The sequence below is a fragment of the Hipposideros armiger genome, unplaced genomic scaffold (assembly GCF_001890085.2).
Source record: "Hipposideros armiger isolate ML-2016 unplaced genomic scaffold, ASM189008v1 scaffold_736, whole genome shotgun sequence".
Taxonomy (NCBI): Eukaryota; Metazoa; Chordata; class Mammalia; order Chiroptera; family Hipposideridae; genus Hipposideros; species Hipposideros armiger.
The window spans coordinates 641441-666275 of record NW_017732086.1 but is presented as its reverse complement, the minus strand read 5'-3'; the positions used below and the strand labels follow the sequence as shown (position 1 = coordinate 666275).

The following is a 24835-nucleotide window of genomic DNA, read 5'->3' as shown; positions in this document are numbered from 1 at the left end:
CTGCAGTGGGCTGGCGTGAGCTACATGAGTGGCTGGCAGCCAGTGTGAGTTACGGGGGAGCCGCTGTGAGCGGCCGACTAATGACTGGCAACCGATTGCCTCACCCGGGAAGAGCACAATGATAATACCAACATGGGCCAGTGAGGCGACGTCCTCCACAACTAGCCTGAAGAACAAAACAGCAATTTGTCTACCTGTCTGTTCCCCTTCCCTGATTCCCCAACGCTGTTCCCCTCCTCCCAATTCCCCAATAAAATCTTTAAAAACAAAAACAAAAAGTACCATCAACTGTGTGGCATATAAATAACAGAAATGTATTTCCTACAGTTCTGGAAGTTGGGAAGTCGGAGATCAGAGCGCCAGCATGGGCGGGTTCTGGTGAGAGCCCTCTTCCGGTTGGCTGACGGCCAGCTTCTCACTGTGTCCTCACATGGCAGAAAGATGGAAAGAGAGCCCTCAAGGATCTCTATCAACAGAGGGCACTAATCCCACTCAGAAGGGCTCCATCCTCATTACCTAATTAGATAGGGATAATTTAGCCTAAAGTTTCCCCAATCCTACATCCCCCACCCCACTCCCACCCCCCCACCCCACCCCCCGCCAAGAAGAAAAAGCGAGGACTCAAGGCATGTGTGTAATGGCTGGTGGAGCCAATACTCACCTCTTCGCAAGTGGAGGCCACTCACTGTTGGAGGAGTGTGAAGGTCTGAGCCTAAGGGGTGAGAAAGGGGAGCGCTCCCAACCCCCTAGAAGCCCAGCTAACATCACCATGGAAATTGTTAATTTTAGTATAAGTGGGCTGTGGTCATGAGTGATCTCTAATTTGTGCTTTCTACTTTTGAAAGTATATCGGTATTGCCAGCCTCTGTTCTTATCCCTGTGAGTAAGTTGAGGCAGTGTGGTTATTCCCGCTTCACAGATCTGAAACTCCTTGTCCGAGGTCTCCCAGGCAGCGGCAGGACTAGAAACCAGGCCTCCTGGTTCCAGTGCATGGCTTCCGTCCTCAGCTCTGCCAGCCCCGTGGGGTCTGGGGACTGTTGCTGTCACCTGAGCTGTTGAAATACCACTTCTGTCATTGGTGAACAGGGAAATGCAGTTGCCAGGAGAGGGACATTTTTTTCTGCCCTACGAATGATTTCTTTGTACCTCTGAGCACAACCCCTTCAATGATTAGCCTCCAAGGGACTAATAGGAGGTAGCCGTGCGTACATTCGCTGGATAATGGGCCAGGTGACTGTGTGAGAAGCAGGGACGGTGAAAGGAAGTCAAGGACTCTGAAATTTAAAGGGGATGAATGCAGAATTAGAATCCGACGAGACCCTTGAAATGCTATATCTAGTTGGCATGTCTCACAGGGAGGAAAGAAGCAAGTAACAGCGTATTGCAAACCAGAATTTGTGCACAATGGTCTGGAGCATGGTACTTTTCAGAATGTATTTGTTCTGCCCAAATTCTATTCTTTATTATTGACTGGTTAGGAATTAGGCACTGGGGCTGTAGTGATGCAGACGATGGGAGTCCCTGCCCTCACTGGGGTCCCTTCCCGTCAAACACCAAAGACAAGCAATTAAAGCTGAAAGAGAAAGGGAGAAAAGTGACATGAGACAGGGAAGACAGGGGGACACAGTCTGACAGATAAAGCTAGTTTGGGACGAGAAAGGAGCATCCAGGAAGGCTTCCTGGATGAAGGGGCATTTAAACTTAGGCCTAAGGGATGAGTAAGAATTGGCCAGGGGAAGAAGAGGGCAAACAGCATGCATGGAGGTTCGGAAGCAAGGGAGAACAGGACATTTTCAGTGACTGAAAGACATTTTGAATGGGAGATGTGGAGAGTCAAGGAAGCCATGAGATCCGAGGCTGGAGAAGTTTAGAAGGGATGTCAGTTCCCAAGATGAATTCAGGGAGCAAAATAAATCCTTCTCTTCCAAGAAACTGGGAAAACCAGAAATACAAAAGCAGGTACTCAAGTATGAGAGGGGTTGGGGAGGTGGGGGAGGAGACGGGAGGACCTCGGAAACAGGAAGCCTCGGCGGGAGATGACAGATGCACTGGTACTGGAATCAGGGTGAGATTAGGACCCCAGCTCTACCCCTTTCTAATGTGTCATCTTGAGGAAGTCACCCCAAGTCTGTAAAATGGAAGGACGAGGAGGAGATTGACATCTCCTGTGCACGAGGCACGTGCTGTGTTTATTCGCTTAGGGGAACGCTAAACCTACTCCATAGTGTTGTGAAATTTAAGTCCATCATTGTTGAGCATGTGTGACCATGCCTAGCACATAGTAGACCCTCAGTAAACGCCAGCTGAGTTAGACCGTGTGCCTGGGGGACAAGGCAAGAGCCCAGTTGTAGCAATGGGAGTTTGAGGTCAGAGAGAGCCATGCTGTGGATACAGCAGGCTCCACCCTGAGTGCCAGCACCAGGCGAATGGCAGAGGCTCTGCGGGTGCTATTTGAGATGAATTCTGGTTTCCCCGTTCATCAGGAAAGAGAGGGTGAAGATTATCAGTGTGTACCATGGGTGCAAAACAGGTCCCTAGTCATACATATGGTACAAATTTGCCATTTCTGGTCTAACAGCGAGATAACTTAATACTGTACCCGTTAGCTCTAAACCCAGGCAGGAACTTTCAGCGTGCCTGCCAGGGGCCGAGCCTGCAGGTAGGATATAAGTGGTTCCATGGACGGGCCCCAAAGTTCAGCAGGAAAGCTCAGGCCTGAACACTGAGCACCTCAAAGCTCAGCGACTCTGTGCTTTCCCATGATGGGCTCACAGAAAGGAACCTCCAAGTTCAGGAAAGGCACAGGGACCTGTGGGCACCGGGCAATGGGTGCTAAAGCAAGTGAAGGAGAAATTAACGACGTGGGCTCTGCCTTGAGGAGCTGAGCCCCTGGCTGGCGCTCTGCCCTTTAGAGCACAGTGCAAACCAAGCAGGCCCCAAAGGGGACCTCTCCTTACTTAGCCACTGAAGTCATAACTCTTCTGATTTACATTTTGAAAGCAGCCAACATCCTCTGCGATCCCAGGCTTCGTTCCTTAAAAGGGGGAAAATAAGAAGTTTCCCCTTGAACCCACGAAGGTCAAATATAAGAAAGCGTCTAAAAGCCAAAGGATTTAAATACTGGCATGCACACCCCCCCCTCACACCCTTGTGATCCGGAAGTCGGACACCAGGCTCCATCCTTGGCAGGTGCAGCCTCTGCAGCCCTTGCTGTTCCCGTGGCGACCAGCACCCACTCTTCACACGCAGGGACCCAGACTGCTCTGTCTCCCCAGTTTTGTACTGACGCGGGCATGGAGCTCCAGTGAGGCCGCCAGAATTTCTCCCTGTGCTATTTTGGTATTGATGGGAGGCCTGGGAAGTCTTTGTTCTCCTTGGCTGGTTATGTAAGTTTCAAGAGAAAAAGCAGAGCAAAAACTCAACTGAACGCTCCCCAAGTTTGCTTTTGGGGGAGGAGGTAACTCCCCATCGCCACCCCAGGGCCTGATGTTCCTTCTGCTCACTTTTTCTTCCAGCCCTCAGTACCTCTCCTCTCACCCCCTCAAGGTGAGATCAAATAAACAGGGCTCCCTTCCTGTTTCTTACTGGGCAGTGTCCCCACCCGCATGTTCTGGGGGGAAAATATAAGGTAAACAAGCCAGAGTGGGTGGCATCCCTGCCTCCCAGGGACGTTCAGACCTTTGCACGCTGGGGCCTGGCCTGGGGATCAGTGCCTGTCAGTGGCCCCCTGCTGGAGACGTATTTATTTTAGACTAAGCAGTGCTTTTGGCTTGGGTCAGTTGCTGCCCTGCCGGCTGGTGTGTGAAGGGTTACCCAGGACCCGGGCATGAGAGGCACGGGGCATAGGAAGTGCAGCCTGAGCACATTAGGAGCAGCCATCTGCCACGCACCTGGGCTTCTGCAAAGAGAAAGGGCTTCCTGGCATGGGCAGGTGACTTCCTGTGAACTCCTCCAGCCGGCTCACCTCCTGGGTTGAGGGAGAGGTACTCAAAAGCTGAAAGACCAGAAAGAGTTGTTTCTTCTAATCCCTGGGAGCACTACAAACCCAGCTGAGTCTCTTGGCACCAGCAGTTCCTTCCTTGGTGAGGAAACGCCTCCCAGTCACTGTGCTCTTTGGGGGCCTGTGTGGCATCTTCGCCAGGACCCCCCTCCCGCACCCCTCACCCATTCTGTGAGATTCAAAAGCTTGCTTTTCTAGACCTCAGGGACACGGTTTTCATTTATCTTTCCATTTGGGTCATACTTTGTCATAACTAAAATCTTATGCAAATATGTCAGCATTCCTGTCTCCCCTGGTATTTATTTATTGACTCCTTCCTATATGCAAAACAGGGCTAAGCCCTGGTGCTACATCAGTGAGAAAGAGAGGGGTAAGGTACCTTCTCTCCTTGAGATTCTGTCTGGCTCTGGAATCTGATGAGATCCAAGCTAGAGAAGACCCAGGACCCTGGCCCAAGGACTTTTCAGGGTCTCAGGCCAAGTCTGCCTCTTTGCCATCTTGGAAACATCAAGAACTACAGGTCTCCAAGCCCCCCTCCTCCCATTAGTGATCTACTGCTATGTAAAAAATATCTCCCAATTTAGCAGCTTAAACAGCATTTATTTATTTATTTTAAGATTTTATTGGGGAATTGGGGGAGGGGAACAGCATTGGGAAATCGGGGAAGGGGAACAGACAAGTTGCTGTCCTTTTGTTCTTCAGTCTAGTTATGGAGGACATCACTTCACTGGCCCATGTTGGTATTATCATTGCGCTCTTCCCGGGTGAGGCAGTTGCTGGCCGGCCATTGGACAGCTGCTCACAGCAGCTCACGAAAGCTCACGCCAGCTGCCAGCCAGCCCCACTGCAGCCTACGCCGTCGCCTCACGGCAGCCCAGCTCCAGGTCGAGCTGCTGCTCACCATCTTAGCTGTAGAAGGCTCAGCGTTATTGGCCCTCATGTGGGATCCGAAACGGAGCCCTGCTGCTCAGAGCTGGCGTCCCAAGCCAACTCTTAACCAATGCGTTAAACAGCATTTATTGTCACAGTTTCTGTGGGTCAGGAATCTGGGCATGGCTTAGCCAGATGCCTGTGACACAAGGTCTCTTGTGAGACTTCAGTTGGGCTGTAGTCCTCTCAAAGCTCGCCTCGGGGAAGATCTGCTTCCAAGAACTCACGTGGGTCTCCCCACACGGCTGCCTCATGACATGGCCCCTGGCTCCCCCGAGAGTGATCACCGAAGGTGGAAGCCACAATCTTGTAATAACCCAATCTCAGAAGTGACGTCCCATTACTTCTGCCATATTCTGTTCCTTAGAAGTGAGTCAATAAATCCAGCACCCTCTTAGGGGGAGTGGCTTATGCAGGGCCTGAAGCCAGGAGGGGAGAATCTTTGGTGGCCATCTCAGGAGCTGCCTTCCACATCCCCCAGGAGCCTTCTCTGATTTGCCTACTCCTGACTCCTGCTCCACTTGCAGTGGGAATCATGTTGTTAGCTCCTGACTATTCTTGCTTCTGTAATTATCATGGTTGTGGTTCTTTTCTCCCTATAGGAATAGAAGCTCCTTCAGGTCAGAAGCCATATGTTTAATACATCTCTTAATTCCCCACTTAGACTAACCATGCACCTAGCTAGTTACTATCATTAAATAATTCAGCTTCAAGTTAAAAAAAAAATAAGACACAGTAAAAATGTCTTAACCGTTTGATAATCTCACTTGGCAAGAAAACTGGAGGTAGGCCTTTCCAGGCTTGGCTCAGCTACTCAACAAAGCCCCAGGCTCATCTGACAACTACAGGGTGCTGGCCTTTGTCCCCAGGCTTGTCCCCACGTGGTCTCAAGATGCCTGCTGCAGCACCAACCCCACTTCCTCCCACAACTGCAGTCAAAGACAGGGAGTAGAGGAGGAAAACATTTTCCCTAAAGCCCCCAGTGGACTTTCTTTTCAAGCTTATTGTCCAGAAGTCGATCAAATGACCACCCTTAAACCAGCGACTGCCAAAAAGGAATTGGATTACCACGATTGACTTAGATTCATGGCCCTCAATAGGGATGATAGGTATGGGAGACACCATTAGCCCCTAGGATTTTGGAAATATGTGAGGCTGTCCCACAACCGGGAAGTGCTATCGGCATTTAGCGAGTTGGGACCAGGGCTGCTAAACTTTCAACCATAGTACACTGTACAGCTCCACGAGATAAATAACTCTTCTTCTCAGATGCCAATACTGTCTCTACTGGAAACTGCTCATTTAGGTCAGTGATTGTTAACCAAGGAGGATTTTGTGCCTCCTCCACTGGTGATAGTTTTCAATGTTTACAGACATTTTGGTTGTCGCAACTGGGGGTGCTACTTACATCTTATACATAGAGGCCAGGGAGTCTGCTAAACATTCTACAGTGCACAGAACAGCCGTGCAGCTAAGAATGATCTGGCTCAAAATAGCAATCATGCTGAGGTTCAGAAACCCTGGTGTCGACCCACCATGAGTCACCCCTGCGCTGGGCTCAGCAGCTCAATGACTGACCCAGACCTGGTTTCAGTTTGTCCAGAGGAAGTGGGAATGGCTCCTGGGTCGGTGGCCAGTGTTGGATTCCAGGGCCTTTGCGAGTTAGCCAGCTGGGCGAATGGTCAGCTCAGCTCACTACTAGGATGGGCAGTCCCTGCAGCCACAGACTCTGGTGTATTTGAGGTTTACAGTTGGATAACAGTGTTACGGTTGTTTGCACTTGATGGGTTTTTTTCCTCTACTCTTAATCTCATTTTGACATTGTAGTTCTCAATTTCTCTTCCCATGAAGTGGGCTTATTAACCGTGGCCTCCACATTGGGACTGAACACAGGCTGAAAAGTGAGTACTTCTTACTTTAATTTGAGAGGTACTACAAAGTGTGCCTACCCCAAACTTGTCCTTCACTAGGCCCAAGAAGTCACACTGAGCCAATGGTTCATGGTGAGAGCCAGCTATGGGGGCCCAGATCATGAGCTTTGGTGATGAGAAGCGTGGGCTTTGGAGTCAGGCCTGAGTTTACATCCCAGATTCATCACTAGCTAGGGGTGTGGCTTTAGGCAAGTCTCTTCCCTCTAAAGGCTACATTGAAGAATAATGATTACCTTATAGGGTTCTTCTGAGACCCGACTGAAATAATTAGGCAGAGCCCTTGGCCCATGGTTAACCCTCAGTTAGTGTACTTACCCAGTCTTCATCATGGCGTCTTCCCCACCTCTTCAGAAGGCCTCTTAAAATGCAAGTGCGGTTTAGGAGTGACGGATAACAACAGCACCACAGAATCACAGAACTAGGAGGTAGCTTGTGGAAAGCATAGAGCTGGGCCCCGAGCACATGAAACCTACAGGTGAGCTGAACTAAGCCTCGGGTGGGGTCCAAGCTCAGGGTACCTCCCTGAGTGTGTCAGGGGGCAGACCTGGGATAGTGCGCATGTGAGGGGCAACAGGAAGACTGAGAATGGGAGAGAGAGGACAGAGCAGCTAGAGCTGGCAGGGGCCTGGGTCACAACACTCTCCAGTGGCTCTTGGGGAACCAGCTAGAGGATGTTCCTACATAACCTAGGGCAGGAATTGGAAGCTACAGCCCCCTGGACAAATCCAGCCCTCCACCTATTTTTGTAAGTAAAGGTTCATTGAAACGCAGCCACGCCATTCCTTTGGGTATCGTCTATAGCTGCTTTTGTGCTACAAAGTTGAGTAGTTGCACCAGAGACTGCCCTGCAAAGCCTAAGATATTTATTCTCTGGCACTTTATAGAAAAAATGTGCCGATATCTGGTCTAGAGGACTTCATTCACATAGACTCTGGTGACTCAGATCACGAGCCTTAGCGTCAGATGGACTTGACTGTGATATGAATGGTGCCACCTGGAATCATGCACTGTACAGCCTGTTCGACTGCAAGCTACCTGAGAAGGATTTCCTACAAGTTTTTGGGTGCTCAGGGGAGAGAAGAAAGCAGTGTCTGTGAAATGTCAGCACCTCACGGGGGGGGGTCCACAATTCTTGCTGAAAGTTAACAGCATGAGGTTTGGGAGGATCTGATCAGGCGGAGGAGGTGAGTCTAAATTTAGACTTTCCAAAGCTGCTTTGTAAACCAGAGCCCCAGGAATTCCAGAAAGGGACAGTTGGCACACGCCATCTCATCTCTGGTTTGCCTCCACATATTAAAAGGTTGGATGTGTCAGAGGATAATTAATTGGACTCAAATAAGATATTGTTGAAGAGTCAGTGAGAAATCAGTGGAGAGATGAAGCTCCACTGTTAGGAGCCCGGAGGTAGATATTTCTCCTTTGTGTTTTATTATGACATTCACCATGGAATTGTGGGAGCCTGGGCTTCCTTTGCAAGAGTTATGTGCATTCTTTTTGCTGGGTGTTATTCGAGCACGGCTGAACCCATGACTTTTCCTTCTCTCGAGGTGAATGCCAACTCCCTGGTTTGAAATAACACTTGTGATTCAGAGCAGCTCTGAGCCCCAGCTCCAAATGGAGAGTGATTGGGCTTCACGCCAAGAGCTGCCATACTTACTTCTCTGCCCAGGTGGGCACACCCAGATGCCAGGGCGGCCCCTCCCTGGGGCTGATGGACCCATGCCTCTTGGTATATCACACAACAAAGGAACCACTAACCTGAGCCTTTCTTAGGTAATAGGTAATAGGTGTTTCGTAATCAGTCCATCTGTGGAGAAAGACAAAGGGTTGACAGAGATTATAGAGGAATTATAGAAAGAAACTTAGAAAATAAGAAGGTTTAAGAAGAGATGAATAACAACAGTAAACTCAAATGGAAATAGGGAAATGGTCAGACGAGGGCTGCCTGCTTAGTGTTGAAATTCTAAGAGAGGCAGCAGCTGAGCAGAAGATGATACTACGAGAGTTGAAGTTCAGAAATATTGGTTTGTCTGAGTGCTTGGGCTTGTTGTGAGAAGGTGCATTGGAGCAGCAAGCATGGGAAGGGGAGGCTGAGTGTCTAGGAGATGTGGGTGTCACAATTATGGAGACATAACTAGTGTTCCTTGGGTACTTCCAACCTACAGTTATTTTCTAAGTGCTGCTTTGTGCTCTGGACTTAAGCTTAAAGTCTAGTTGGGAGATGGACATGTATAAAAAGTTAAACAGCAACCCAGATTAGTATATGGTAAGTGTCAAAACACAGTATACACAGGGACACTACAGGAGTTTAGAAAGGGGAGAAATGTCACTGAGGACTGGGATGGATACATCAGAGAAAAAGTGGGGCTTTATCTGGATTCTGAGTGATGGGCAGGATTTCAACAAGTCGGGAGGAAGCAGGAGAACATTTCAGGAACTGGAAAGGTACAAGCAAAGAGGCAAGAGCATATTTAGAGGCCCACGAGGAATGGAGAGTGGCTGCAAGCGGGACTACACAAGGTGACCTGGTACCTGCCCACTGAACCTGACAGCGCGTTAAGGAAGATCCCTGAGACAGACACACACACATGTGCAGGGAAGACAGTCCCTCCCCTCTGTGAGAGGAAAAGGGAAGAGTTTTAAAAATAAATAAAGCACCTCTTAATTATTCACAGATTATCTGCATTGCAGCTGATCTCAAACAAATCCTGCTGTTGGCTTGCTGGTGATGTCATCTCCTCTCTGCTTAGGCGCTGGTTCCCGGCTCTGTTTACAACCCTGTGAGATCTGGAAAGGGAAGAAGGCTTAAGCCTCTCCTCATAAAGCAAAATATATAATTGCCTCTGTTTGCTGTGCCCTTGGGATCCAGAGCAGGCCTGGGGTAGAAGGTGAAAGAAGCTCCCGTTTCTGTACCTGACTTGAGCAGCAGGAGTCAGAGGGGGGTGAAATGGGGCACTAGGATGGCTCTTTTTTCCTTCTGAATTAGGCATCCAGGAGTGGGTGGTCCCAGCACTGTTTCTAACTGGTTAGGACTCTTCAAACAGAATGAAAAGTATTCATTGATCATGTCATCAAATGTTGATTGACTTTGTCTATGCTAGAAACACTGAGCTGGTGTTCTCTGAGCCTCAGTACCTGCATGTGCAAAGTGAGAACTTGGACTAGAATCATTGTCTCTCAATGACAAGTGAGTGTCGGCTATTCACTGATGGGGATGGTTAGCAAATCTGGCCCTGCCCATCAAAAGCCAGTAGTGACACTTCCTCAAATGAGCCAGGAATGCAGGACCATCCCCATAAGGACCATTGGACTTGTTTGTTAGGATTGCTTCCCAGTCTGAAATTCTGCAAGTCTATGATTATTTTGCTGGTGGGCCCAATAAAAACGCACAGAGTAGAATTGCTGAAGATTTGACGAAAACACCAGGATAGTAGGTGCGTCTTATTCAAGTGTAAGGGAATTTTCAACAATAGCAACGATAGATAACATCTGTTAAGCAATTACTAAGTTCCAGACCCTTGGCAAATTTCTTGCTTTAGAAATTTTTAGAGGATATGATTATTTATCGTATTTTCCCATGTATAAGATGCACCTTTTTTCGAAAAATTTGGGGCCTAAAAACTGGGTGCGTCTTATACAGTGGTTGTAGATTTTTTTTTACAATGATGAGGAGTTGTATGAATTTTATGATGAATAAAACTTGAGTTCAATAACTTTATGTAATACATTTTTTTTTTAAATTTCGGGCCCCAAAATTAAGGTGCGTCTTATACATGGGAGTGTCTTATACATGGAGAAATACGGTACTTTTTCAGATCATCTGTGTCCCCTACTTTGCCTTCTTAGTTTCAGAGCATTGACTTTTGTTTTGTTTTATTTACCATTTGCAGAGTTGTGGAGTTCAGATAGGAAAGCATTCCTACCGGGGACCCTACAGTATGATGAGAATTAAGAGGCAGCCCTGGCTAGATTCACTCATTTTTGCTGGATGTAGTTTTTGTTCTCTGTGTGTCCATGGACTTAATAAACTTATAAAACCTGCCACTTCCTTATAAGCTATGATATTAGTGCCTTTACTTCAGAGATCTGAATTTACAATGTGAGTTTTTTGGATTTTTCTTCCCAGTTAGGTCCTATGCCTGTAATTTGAGTCAGCAGCCACCAGGGAGCAGTCAGGATTGGCTTTGACCCATTGCTTTAAAGAGTTAGTCCCCATCATCAAAAAGAGTACACTTCACCATGCCAGTTCTGGTGTTGCACTAAGAAGTTTGTGCCCTGTTTTGGTGGCAATATAATTTCCTTGTAATTTAGTATGTGTGTTTATGCTACCGGTGTGGAAAGCAAGAGATGCAATTGTAATTAAATCTCAGTGCATGGCAAATTTTCTATTAAAGTATTCAAAGACCTTTGCAAAAGAAAGAAGTAAGGGCGTCCAAGTGGAAAAACAAGATTGTTGATCCTTTATTTTCTGTCTGCAACTAGTTACTTTTTACTCTCACCCTTCCCAGCTAATGCTGATGTGTGTATTTGGAGAGCATTAGGAATAAATTTCACAAAGGTCAGAGCTGATCATTGCCACCCACCACTTGTGCATGTTAACCTTTCAGGGAGCAAGCATTTACATAAAAGGCACACCGTTTGATGATCTTATCAAATCAATCCATCTTCTGTGTCTTCCAGGGGAGCGCTGCACACAGCAGGAGGGGTGGCTGCGCAATGCAAAGCCTGGAATCCCCTGAGCAAGCAGTGTTTCAGCTGGCTGGACAGATCAAATAACACTTGGGCTGGTTAACAAAAGACACACAAGTGGGAAGGTGTTGGAAGCCCGAGTGTGGAAATTTACCCAACGTTTTCTTTGACAGAGGAGACTCGGTCTGCAAGATGCCACGTTCCTGCAGCCTCTCTGAGTCGAGCAAAACACAGTTTCTTTCTCGGTGATGTGGATGAAGGGGTGACAGGATGTGCCTCCATCTGAAGCCTCCAGAGGACCCCGGCCTGACAGCTGAGCTCCCCTCGGACTCGGGACTTCAGGTGTACCTTGGTGGAGAGCTCATGAAAGGTGCTTGGGTTTCTCCAGCTTTCTTCACCGATGCTCACCAGGCTGGTTTGGGTTGCAGAATCTAAGGTGAGCTGATAACAAGGGGAGCTGGCAGAGGTAAAAAGAAGCCCCTAGAAGCCTCCAGAATCCGTTATTGGGATCCCTTCATTCTGCTCAGGACACAGAGAGCAGCTACCAAGCTGCCAGAGGCTGTGATACAACTGAGTTTGGACCATCGTCAGTAAGGGAACAGCTCAGCAGCAGCTCCTCATTTCAGCCAGAGGGAACATCTTTTAACAAAAGGATTTAAAGGGGAGACTTTCTGCACCTTTTCTTTGTGGTCCATTAGGATAGAAAACTTGATGCTCACATAGATAATGAGACTGGTTTTTCTTTCCAAGATGCTATCTTTGAAAGAAGCATGAGCTATTCTAAGTGTGGAGGAGGACTTGGGATATGCAAGAGTTGGTGGACAGCCCTCCCCATGCAGGTTAAGAAAACAGTGTGAGCTCCAACTTCTGCAGCTCAGCCAGCATGGACGTGTGCCACTCTTGTCTCCAGAGAGCTGGTGACAGTGACATCACCATGAGAAAAAGCATCCCTCAGCTTTGGAACTTGACAGAATGAGGTGTGCTAGAGAGGCCACTAGCTGGGACTCGGCCTTTCCCAACTGCCCTTTCGTCACACGGGCAGCCCCTGACCACCACTGACCCAACCATGGCCAAAAAGGGCGACTGCATCGCCAGTGTCTACGGGTATGACCTCGGTGGGCGCTTTGTTGACTTCCAACCCTTGGGCTTTGGCGTCAATGGGCTGGTGCTGTCGGCCATGGACAGCAGAGCCTGCCGGAAGGTGGCTGTGAAGAAGCTCACTCTGAGTGACGCCCGCAGCATGAAGCATGCGCTCCGGGAGGTCAAGATCATCCGGCGCCTGGACCACGACAACATCGTGAAGGTGTACGAGGTGCTGGGGCCCAAGGGTGCCGACCTGCAGGGCGAGCTGTTCAAGTTCAGCGTGGCCTACATCGTCCAGGAGTACATGGAGACCGACCTGGCCCGGCTGCTGGAGCAGGGCACACTGACCGAGGAGCATGCCAAGCTGTTCATGTACCAGCTGCTCCGTGGGCTCAAGTATATCCACTCAGCCAACGTGCTGCACAGGGACCTGAAGCCCGCCAACATCTTCATCAGCACGGAGGACCTTGTCCTCAAGATCGGGGACTTCGGGTTGGCGAGGATCGTAGACCAGCATTATTCTCACAAGGTATGTGTGGCCGGAATGGCTGATGGGGTGGCCCATGGGATCCTCAAGAATGCTCACAGTGTTCAAGAGGGAATTCCTAGCCCCTTGGGAATCAGGGAACTGGGGTCAGTCTCTGGGGAGGCTGGAGGGTGCTGGAAAGAGCACTGGTCTGAAAAGTTGTTGTTGGGGGGAAGGAGGTGTCTGGTTCTTAGTCTTGGCTCTACCACGTGGCCATAACCAATAACTCCAGGCTGTATAAGAGAGGGTTGGCCTAGCTGAGCTCTAAGATTTCTTCCAGCTCTGTATGCTATGGCTTTAAAATTGCGTGCTTGGTGAATTTGCCTCTAGCATCCTCTTACCCCTGCTGTCCACCTAAGCACCTCCTCTCCCTGCTTCCTGCTCAGGGCTCCTGATGAGGCTTCCACCATACCAGCCTTCCACGCCGGTTCACCTTACCTCCTCCTCCCATCAGAGCTGACCCACTCTGTGTCCCATTCTCTCTGTCAGTGAGTGAACAAGGGGCACGATCAGCTAATCTGATCAACTAATCCCCCACGTCCATTATTCAGAGACTGGCTCCATTCTCCCAGATCCCATGATGCCCTGGCCTCTCAGTGTGATACTAAAGCTATGGGTGTCTGGATGGTGCTATTGAGACCCCATGCGGTAGGTGGCTAAATGTTCCTCCATCTGCAGAGATCAGCGCTGAGCCAGCCACGCTGGTGGAGGTACTGACACTCCTTCTCAAGGTTCTAGACCTCTTCTTACCTGATCCACTTATCTAATCTCCCTTCCAGGGCTGGGAGACCTCTGAAATTCTATTCCCCTTCCCCCACCCCCTCGTTCCTGCCACTTTAGGGGAGCTTCTAAGCACCTGAGCCTGAGCACACATCACCAGACACCCCTCAGCAGAGCTGGGGGGTGGGGGGGGGAAGGTGAGTGTCGTTTCCAACCTCCTGCCCAAACCTTTATGCCATAAATTTTTATTAGACTAAAAACAGTCCCTAGGTACGCCATAAGCTGTTATCAGCCAAGGTGGCTGGGGTGGGTGATGAAAGGGGAGGGTAGCTGACCTTGAACATGCTTCAGAACCCCATTTGCCTGCAGTCCGAAGGTCACAGATACATAGAAAGGCACTGACCTGTCTGGTGCAGCAACAGTGGGAGGGGTGTCTAGAGGAGGCAGAGGCCGGGTTCCCTGTCTCCTGCTCACTGGCTGGAACTTGGACTCTGGCCCAGATTTCAGAGCCCAAATCAGCTCAGCTGGCTCTAGCTCCTTGGTGCCACCTTAACTATGAGTTCACCCTCTGCCCGCCTCCTGCAGCCAGACCATCTGTCAAAACCGACAGCCAGCTCTGTGGGCAGGGATGTCCATGGTAAAACGAAACAAACAAACAAACAAAAACAATGTCCTCCTGCCTTCCTAACGCCCTATGCTTGTTTTTACGTTCTCTTCTAAGTAGCAATGATTCCAAACAATTGAACCAAAGGTTTTAACTCAGATCAGTTCTTATTTGGTAATAAGAGAATCCATGACACCCTTATTTCTGGGATGCATAGAACCACCTTCTGAATTGGAATAAACCAGTACATTGGGAATAACGGCAAGGCCATCTTTGCTGACAGGGTCTGATTAAGTGAAGTATTACAGGCAAAGTGCTCAGAACAGCACATAGAAGGCCTCCAGGGAAGTCAGGGAAGGCGGTTTGTTGGGGGCAAAGATTGGCTGTAGTTATAATTCCCGGGAGGTGCACGGTGTGAGGAAATGACGCTGTGTGAACATGCAGAGGCCGGGGCTCCCATCGGATGGGGCTGGCTTGGGACATGGGTGGTCGCCCTCTGGGAGCCTCAGTCTCCCCATCTTTGACAAGGTTGAAATATGTGCCGTGTCTGCCCCACTGGCTTGTGGTTGTGAATCAAAGTGGAGCGTGAATGTAAAGCCCTTTAAAAGGAGTAAGGACCCCATCCTTTCATTTCACGAGTGCTTGCTGAGCGCACACCAGGCGCAGGCCCAGTGCTGGGAGCCGGGGAGGGGACCCAGGTTCACTGGGCGGGAAGCCACTTCTCTGATTGGGACTTTTGTTTTCCTGCTGCAGAGGCATGTAGATGCTCTGACTTACTCTTCTTCAATAAAATCATCTGTTGGAGGTTTTTTAAAAAGTCGCTGGAGCCAGTTATGAGCCCGGTAGGTGTTCACATCAGCCCTGTGTTTGGCAGGCGCCACCCGCTCCCACCTGCTTCCTCCCTTCTCTTCCCTGAGTGATGACGAAAGGCTTTATATTTGGTGCTTTTATTTATCCGCTGTGCATTTAAATCAGTTCTCATGTAATTCTCATAATGCTGTGAGGCATCTAGGGTCGTAAAGTGTCCATTTTAAAACACAGAGAACTGGCTTTCTCAGGATTACTGGACTGATGGTGGCAGAAGGGGCACTAGAATTTGGGCCTTCTTGCGTCTTGATGGATGGTCTATCCGTACGCCATCTCCTTCATGAAGGCTTTCTGGGTCCCCAGTGGGAAGTAATCTTTCCTTCCTCCAAATTTCTATGTCGCCTTTCCCTCATCTCATCACTCGGATCTTCTAGCACCAACCATTATGTCTTATGGATGTTTGTGTCAGTATCTTTTGTGCTCTCCTAGGCTGGGAGCCCCTGGGTTCCTTGTGGGCCATCTTGTGTTCATCTTGGTTTCCCCCAGGAAGTCTAATCACTGTGCCTGAGACATGCCCAGTTGATTTTGTTGGCTATCTAGTGATTTACCACCACATTACAGATAGGAAGCTAGCTGAGTTCAGTGACTCCATGTGGTTAGAAGGTTTGACTCTCAGGAAGAGAGCACGTAATTCTTTCAGCCAATGGATTGGTTGCAGTCACACGTATGCATGTACTCTCCCTGGTGTGTGTGGAGGATGATATCTACATGTGAGCGGCTCTAAACTTGACCCCCTCCTAAAATTTTATGGATCCTGCATTCGCCTTGAAAAGATCATGCTCACCTGGGCTGCAGCTAGTGCCTGTGTGTAAGTTACTTAAAAGGTACCCCTTTCTTCAGGCTGATTCAGCTCCGTGCTGGGGACAGGCTTTGTGATCCAACTGGGGGCTGGACCCGGCTCCTGGCCAAGCACAACCCACCCAGTAGTATGCAGCTGGGTAAACGGTCCACATTGTGACTTTCTCATAGATAGACAGTAAGTCTTCTCCACTTCCATATCCCGTCACCTAGCACAAGGCCTGGCAGGGGCAGGTGCCCATTGGGTTTGTTTGGTGAAAACGGTGCCAAAGTAAACAGCCTTCTGTAATGAGCAGCTGGCATCACGGGGGCTCCAGTCACAGTCATGGAGCATTCTGGGTACATATCCCCCTACCACACCACTACTAGCGGTCTTGGTTTTTTGAGGTCCAAAGAACAATCAGAGGCCCACTGTCAGGGAGATGGCATTGGATGGCACTGGGGGCGCTCTGATGGCTCACTCTCAACAGAGGGGGTACTTGTCTCTGTGTCGTTATTACTCACCTCACTAATTGCATGACCTCAGGCAAATGCTCTTCCTTATGTAGCTTATTCCTAGAAGAAGAAGCATGTAAGAAGACCTTACCTTCATCTTATTCACTCCCTTCATTTCACAGATGGTAAAGCCAAGGCCTAGAAAGGAAAAGAGACCTGCTCAAGGTCACACATTGAGTGGCTGAGCCAAGAGTACAATCCTGTGTTTCAACTTCACATCCACTGTTTCTTCTGAGCCTCCCTTCTCAATTGTCTTGTCTGCCAAATGGGGTCATCATTCCCATTCTGCTTCTTTCATAGGATTTTTTTTTCTTTTTTTAGCTGAGCCATCCTGCTACCTGTTGGCAGCTCAGCGGCAGCTCAGCTTGGGCTGGGAATTGAACCGCTGTTGCTCAGAGCTCAAACACTTGAGCGAGCTCTTAACCAACTGAGCCACTTGGTCGGCCCCCCATAGGATTCTTGATAGAGTCAAATGAAAGTGGGGATGTCAAAATGCTGTCAGATGTGAGCTCCATCACTAACAGAATAATATCCCCAGTGAATGCCATGGTAATACCAGGCAGACACTCAGATATCAGTTTCTATTCCACTGAGATATGGAACCAACTCCTGACGTGATGACCAAAGTCATGAAGCCCTACCTTAGAGGTGGCTTCCCAGCCTGTGGTCCTGGTAGGGACCCTTTTCTGCCTGCCTCATTGGCAGACCTGCTAATTAGTTCCTTATTGTTTGTGTTGAGAAGCGGATGAAGGATCAGAGCATGTTTTCCTTTGAATTTATCCTATTAGGAAGTAAATGATCTCAAAAGAGAGAGAAAGAAAAAGAAACCATTGTTTAAGACTTCACTGAGTCCTGTGTAAATTCTAAGAAATGTCAGGCGCCCTCGGGAATCTGTGCAGAGGTCTGAGTAGCATGTTGACAGCCTGATTAGCTGTGTGAACACTCCCCTCCGGGAAGGGGCTGCCCATGGCCAGGGAAAGAGCTGCCTTTCATCCTCGCTGGGGCTGCCACGAGACTTGCCTTTCCTGGGGGCAGCAGGCAGAAAATACCCTGGAAAGAAAGCAAGGGTAAGGGGCCCATCAGAATTTGGGCAGCCAAAGGCTCTTGTGTGTTGTTGGATCATTCGAGAAAGTCTAAGTTTCCTGCTAAGCCAGTCTTCCTTTGAGACCTGATCCTCTCTACTTCAGAGTCCTCTGTCTTCTTACGTCATTCACACTCAGAATGCTTTCACACTTGGCCTCCGGATCTCATGAGGATGCCTTAGAAATCAACTATTACAAGTGATTCTCGAAGTGGGTGCTAGACCAGCAGCTTCAGCCTCACCTGGGAACTTGTTGGAGATGCAGAGTCTCAGGTCCCATTGCAGACCTCCTGAATCAGGAACTCAGGTGGGCCCAGCAAGCTGTGTCCTCACAAGCCTCCGGGTGGCTGTGCTGCTTTGCTTTTCAGAACTACTAATCTGAATAGACGTGGAATGGCTTGTGTGTGGACAGACAGCTGATGCCCCTGATGTGTGTGCTGATGCTCACGGCTGTGATTCTCAAGCTTCAGCCCAATGCAGAAAGCTAAGGGCACCTCCCAGATAACACAAGTGTATTTAAAGCAGGTGCCTTAACTAAAAGGGGTAATGGTGAGGGTATCAGGCACTGTGACAGGGAACTGTGAAGATGGTTTTAGGCAGGATGACTTTTAGGGCCTCAGCCCCATTGGAAACTGTCTGGTTGGTCAACCATCACTCAAGTTTGGCGGAACACACCAGGGACCTAAATCAAAAGAATTGTTGGTTCTGTTTAGGTTTGATTTTAACAATAGTTAGGTGATGGGAACAACGATTTTGCTCATTCTGGTGCAAACTACTTTACTAGGTGTTATTTATTATAAAAACAGAGACATTGGTTTTCACGGTTCATGGAGACTGAGTGTTTGATTGAAGGCTTAGCAAATTACTGTAGTTTGTTAAGGCTTGTGGTTCAATTCAAGGTCCCAGTGCAGGCCAAGAGGTACATGATGTTGAACACATACAGCCAGCTCCCAAAGGCTCTTTGCAGGGTTTTGGTCAGCGGCGTTTATGCCGGTTTAGTCGTGCTGACCCACCTCACCTCCTTACTCCCTCTCCTGGCCACTCTGTCTCCCTTTGATGTCTTTTTGCCTGTCTAGGCCATGATAACCTCCACCTGTCTGCCTGGGAGGACACACAGAAAGCTTCGCTAAAGCACGACTTCCCTTGAAATTGAACCTAGGAGGAGAAATGCTCTTTTCTGTGGTGGGAAGAGGGTCCTTGCTGGTAAATAAGAGTGTCCGTGTGGTGTTCTATGTGCTTCTGTTTTGGCTGGTCTCCACACTGCAGATGGAAAACCTCCCAGGATCCCAGAATAAGACAGGATCCACAGTGCTGGCAGTGGAAGAGGCCCAGCCATACTCAGAGCTTGGGGTTTCATGAGAAAATGTGGAAGGATAACTTGCTGAGGGCCCGGCTAGAAGTTCTTAAGCCACTAAGCATATTATTCCAAGTCGATGGAGCTGAAAAGATATATTTAAAAGGCTATGAAATATCCCTTTTTAAAAGGGAAAATATGACCTAGGGAATTAGAACAGAGGCTGTACTAGAGAGTCAAGTGTCCCTGAACACTCAGGCAGATTTGGCAGCCTAATTTTGTTGGTTCAGTGCCTCCTTTCTCCTTCTAACTGTAGTTCCACCCCCAGGAGCAGGTCTTCATGCTATCCCCGGGCCTCCTGGGGTCCTCTTCTACTCATTCCCAGAACACCACACCCAGGCTTCCCTTTCTTGGAAGCAACCCCACTTAGCTCCAGTGACAATATTGTAAATCTTTAACAACTAGCATGGCCCAGGCACCGATCAATCAGAATGGAATTCAGCCAGAATCCTAAGGCAGGGTCCTAGAGGTGCCCTCCTTGCAAGAATTGACTCTTTATTGCCTGATCACAGGGAGGTCGGGGAGTATCTATCTGGGAATGACGCCAAAGTGATGAGTGGTAAAATCAGCGGTCTGGAGCAGTGGCTTTTTTCCAACCAGTTTACAGGTATTTCATTATTCTGATGACTGGCCTAGTTATACCAGTACATACCAGCCATGCTTTGCTGCCTTTCTCTTCATATCAAAGTTCACCCTTTTTGCATGTGGGCCTGGTCCTCTGCTGGGGGTGAGTGGTTGAGCGGTTGATTAAATAGATCTTTAACTTTCTGAAGCTTGATTATGCTGTACCCAGGTATGGTTTTCTTTGTATTTATCCTATTTGGGATTCATTGGGTTTCTTGCATCTGTAAGTTGATTTTTTTTTTTCTTCACCAAATTGGAATGTAAACATAGGAATATCTGTCTATAGGATAAAACAGTGTCATGTTCCTGGGATATTTACAACTTGGGAGTACCCAGGTAAAGAGACTGGAGTAAGGACAATCACTTTTTTCTTCCCCCATTTTCTGTCTTTTCTTTTCTGGGCTCTGATTACATGTATGCTAACTCAGCTTGGTATTGCCACAAAAGGTTGTCAATTTTTTTTTCACTCCTTTTTTCAGAATGAATAATTTCTATGGCTCTGTCTTCAATTTTACTGACCCTTTTCTTCAGCCACTTCTAATTTGCTGTCATTTGGTGAATTTTTCATTTTGGATGAAATTCCCTCCTAGAATTTCCATTTGGTTCTTTTTTAGCTTTCATTTATGTGCTGAGATTCCCCATCTCTTCACTCATTGAGACTATGTTTTCCTTTAAGTCCTTGAACATATTTATAATAGCTGCTTTAAAGTCTTTGATAATTCCGACATCTGGGACAGCTCAAGGTTCGCTTTTCTATTGACTATATTTTTTCTTAAATTTAGGTCACATTTTCCTGCTCCCCCACATTTCTAGTAAGGTTCGTTTGTTTGTGGACATTGCTGTTCATACTCTAAAAGAAGCCTGAATTATATTGTCTTCCTTTAATGAGTAGTGAATTTTATCCTGGCAAGCAGTTAATTTACTGATGGTTCTCATTGATCCTGTTAAGGCTTGGTTTTAGGCTTTGATAGGGCAGGCCTAGAGTAGCTCTTACTCTAGAACATGGTCCTTACTCCTACACCATGGCCTTTCTATTATCTCACCTGAATGCCTAGAATGTTAACAAGGTTTTTCCCCTCTGGCTGGGCTGGAACGCCTGTGGATCTAATCTCTCTGCAACCTCTAATATCCCTGTTCTGCTCTTAGTTTCATAGTAACTGTTCTCTGCTAGACCTTGCCAGAGTCTCACACTGTGAATGTGCAGCACAGCCCTCATCCGAAGCTCTGGGTGGGGGGAACTGCCCCCACAACAAAATTCTCTCAATCCTGCGAAGCTCCTTTCTTTCCAGCATCCTCTCCGCCAGCTCCAGATGCTTCAGCAGCCCTGGACTCCAGTCTTTACTTCCTTAGCTCAGTAGACAGTCCCATTCTGCTTTGTTCCAGCTCCTTGTGCTGTGGTTGGGAAAGCCACCCAGGCAGAGTGCCAGGGTGAACATGAAATTCACCTTATATGTTTCCTTCCTTTCTGTTAGGGATCCTGCATAGCCTATTGTCCGATGCCTAAAAACATCTGCTACGTATGAGTGTCCAGTTTTACAGTTGCTTACAACAGGAGGTCAAATCCAAAACTGGTTACTCCATCATGACCAGAAGTGTCCAGCCCTATTATCTAATGATGTAATGCTCTATATATAGCGAATTATCTTTTAATACTAGATTTTAAGCACCCTGAAGGAAGTGTTGGTAACTTACTTATCTTTACATCCCTGGAGAATGCTTAATGAATACTATTAAGTGGAATTAAGTGGGAGCATCTGGGTAAAAACGTTGAATGATGTGCTCCTCTTTCGCTTTATACCAGTAGATTTACTGGTAAAGGAACTTCCTTTTAGACAGTATCTTCAGTCTTCGTGGAAAGGGTCCTAACTTCCAGTCCCTTTTCACAGTCTGTCCACTTGGTTACTCCCAGGTTGTAAATGTCTCAGGAACATGACACAAACTTATTCTACATACAGGTATTCCTGTGTTTATACTGAAAAAGGGTGATTAGAAAATTGAACCAAATCCTTTTCAATTTTCTCCTAGATGTGGTATCTTTATTCAGCCTTTTTCTGTGGTTGCCTGTTGAGAAGACAGTAGTATAGGAATAGAAGGCTCAGAGGGGAGTATTGTATTACTATGATTATCCTGACTTTCCTGGCTACCTTCTACATCAGTACCACACTTCTTTGAGCTGGGAGAGACCAGCTCTTATCTCTAACTTCATTTGCTGCCACCCCACTCACCTTGTGCTGTAAAGTCACTGATTTGTTACCATTCCCTGAAAAACACCATACTCAGTGACAGCTCTGGTCCCACACACTGTTCTTGCTGCTCCCACATAAACTCCTACTTATCCCTGCAGATCCTGCTCAAAGGTCCCACCTCTGCAAAGCTTTGCCCAGCTCCCCAGGGGAGAATTAATTACATCTTCCTCTGGTTGCCCAAAGCAGTTATCCTTATATTATTGTGATTATCTATTTACATGCCACTTCCCCAATAGACAGTGGGGCCCTTAGGAAACAGTATGAATCTCATTCATCTCTGTATTCTTAGCATCTAGTACAGTATCTGATCCATAATAAGTACTCATTAAATGCTTATTGACTAATGAAGAAGTCAAGACTCTGCCTTTGTACTGAATCGAGTATGATCCTTACGAGCCTCTCAGGATAAAGCTTTCAAATATTTGAAGCCATCTCTCATGTCCCTTTCAATCTCTGCATCCTAGAACCCCTTCATCTTCACACAATAATATCCGGGCACCGTTCTAAGTGCTCAATAGGTGTTAATCTACCAAATCTTCATAACAACCTAACATAACGGGCATTGTTGTTGTCCCCGTTTTACAGATGGAGACACTGAGGCACAGAGAGTAACTTGTCCAAGGTCACACAGCTAGTAAATGGGAGAGTTGGGTTTCAAAGCCCAGCCGTGCTTTCAGAGGCCATGCTGTTAGCCACTGCGTTGCACTGCCTTGTGGCTATCAGATGACAATGTTTCCAGAGCTCACACTATCCTGAATGTCCTTGCATTGACCATCTCCTATTCGTCAGACCCTCTCTTAAAATGTGTCTTCCAGAACAGGTGCTATGTGATTTAACCAGCAGAGTCAGTGGGAATGTGACGTCTCTGCTTTGTAAATGAGTCGCCCGCAGGTGGTTTTTTGGCAACCATGTCACACTATTAGCTCATATTGAGCTTGTAGCCAGCTAACTTGTGTTAAGCTTAGTATTCTCTATTTTACATTTATATGGCTGATTTTTTTTAGCCCAAGTACAAGACTTGATGCTTATCCCTGATAGATTTCATCTTATTGGCTTCAGGCAAATATTCTAACCTGATGAGATCTTTTTGGATCTTTGTTCTATCACATAATCTTATCCCTTACAGCTTTATAATTTTAAGCCTGTCTTCTAGGACTTCACCCATCTCGCTGATTAAAAAATGTGTAAAGCGGGTGGCAAGTTGACTCAGTTGGTTACAGTGCAGTGCTCATAACACCAAGGTTGCCGGTTCGATTCCCACATGGGCCATTGAGATGCGCCCTCCACAACTAGAGTGGAACAACTACTTGACTTGGAGTCGGGGTGGCCGGTTAGCTCAGTTGGTTGGAGCGCAGTGCCCATAACACCAAGGTTGCTGGTTCAATCCCCACGTCATCCACAACTGGATTAAGACTACTTGACTTGGAGCTGATGGGTCCTGGAAAAACACAGGGCTGCCCAATTAAAAACAAAAGGTGTAAAGAGATTAGGTGAAAGGCTTAGCCTCAAGGCCACTAGACACCTCCCTCCAGGGTGACACTGACCCTAAGCTAGCATTCTTCGGGTGTAGTTGTCTAACCAGTTGTGAATTTACCTAATTATACAGTTGTCTGGCCCATGTTTCTTCATGGTCCACAAAGATGTCCTAAGAGATTTAAGTAAATGCCCTATTGAGATTCAGGGACATTGTCTGTAGAATCCTCTCATTCTACTTCAATGCAATTTTAAACTCATCCTGAAGTAAAAAAAAAAAATTCCCAATTCAAACTGCATAACCAGCTGTGACCCTTTAATTCCTAGATACACAGAACTCAGATGTTGGCAAACATTACCACTTTACTTAGAGAAAACCTGATACATGAGAATCTGAACTTAGCAATTTCATGTTGCATGGTTAAGTAAACTATGGCTCGTCTACTAAATAGAATTGTATACAACTATTTCGATGGTGTTTTTGAAGAGTTTACAATAACAGAAAATGTTTATGTAATAATGATTAGATTTAAAAAGCAAGAGACAGAGTTGTATAGATGGTACGATCATAACAATTTAAAACAAGGAGAAAAAAGAACGTATAAAAAATAGACTCGAAGTAAAAACTCTAAAATGTTAACAATGGTTGAACAATGCATGGCTTTTTATTTTTCTATAATTGCCCAAAACGTGCAACATGAACACGCACGGTTTTATCACAGTGAGCTTTTCAGGTGAGAGGTCAGGGAAGGAGATGCAAGAGTAAGTTTACCAAGAGCATGTCTATTACAAAAATTGTGGTGAACTTGAATTATTGGGCTCCTGAGAGAAAAGGGCGAAGCTCCCTGGCGTCTGGACCGGGAGTACGTGCACGCTGACCCTTGAATGCATGCTACTCTGCCGTGTCCACTGCTTCCACCGTGACTGTGGCACAGGCTGGGTGTGCCATGTGACCTCCTCATAGGTGGGCTGGGCAGATGACCGGTGCCTTGTGACCCTGAGGAACTTACTTACCCTGCCGTGGGCTGGCTCTGCCCTCTCATAATAATAAATCCTCCTTCATAGGGCTGTGAGAGGAGTAGATGTAATGTGTGTGAAATGCTTAGCACTGTGTCAGGCATCTGGGAAGCACTCGGTAAATAGTAGCTCTTTTTTTAAGCTATGATTATTAATCACTATTTAGGGGGAGTGTCTCTATTCTCAGATACCTGAAATTCCACAACTAAGTAAATTTTATTGGGGCAGTTGACTGTGCTGTAGTTTCTTGTCTAAGGTACAAATTGAAGGTGTGAAGAGGAGTGAGAAAACATTAGAAAACCTTTATTTGAATGAATTTTGTCAAAATGTGTTGATTAGGAAGCACTGGGCTTGGCAGAGTGTGTTTAGCCCAAAGGAGACCAGAATAGGACACCCC

The 24835-nt window shown here is 47.4% G+C and overlaps 1 protein-coding gene across 10 annotated transcripts in view; it reads left to right on the top strand.

The window, feature by feature from the left end:
* MAPK4 (mitogen-activated protein kinase 4) overlaps positions 1-24835 on the top strand; it is a 143544-nt gene that overhangs the window by 83124 nt on the left and 35585 nt on the right. For 7 of the 10 annotated variants that reach the window (XM_019627582.1, XM_019627584.1, XM_019627583.1 and 4 more), the window contains one exon: positions 11542-13162. In XM_019627582.1, the coding sequence (XP_019483127.1) occupies positions 12617-13162 (546 nt within the window). In that variant the 5' untranslated portion in view covers positions 11542-12616. The remainder of the gene's footprint in view (positions 1-11541; positions 13163-24835) is intronic. The other 3 variants (XM_019627587.1, XM_019627585.1, XM_019627586.1) reach the window with 1 other exon arrangement.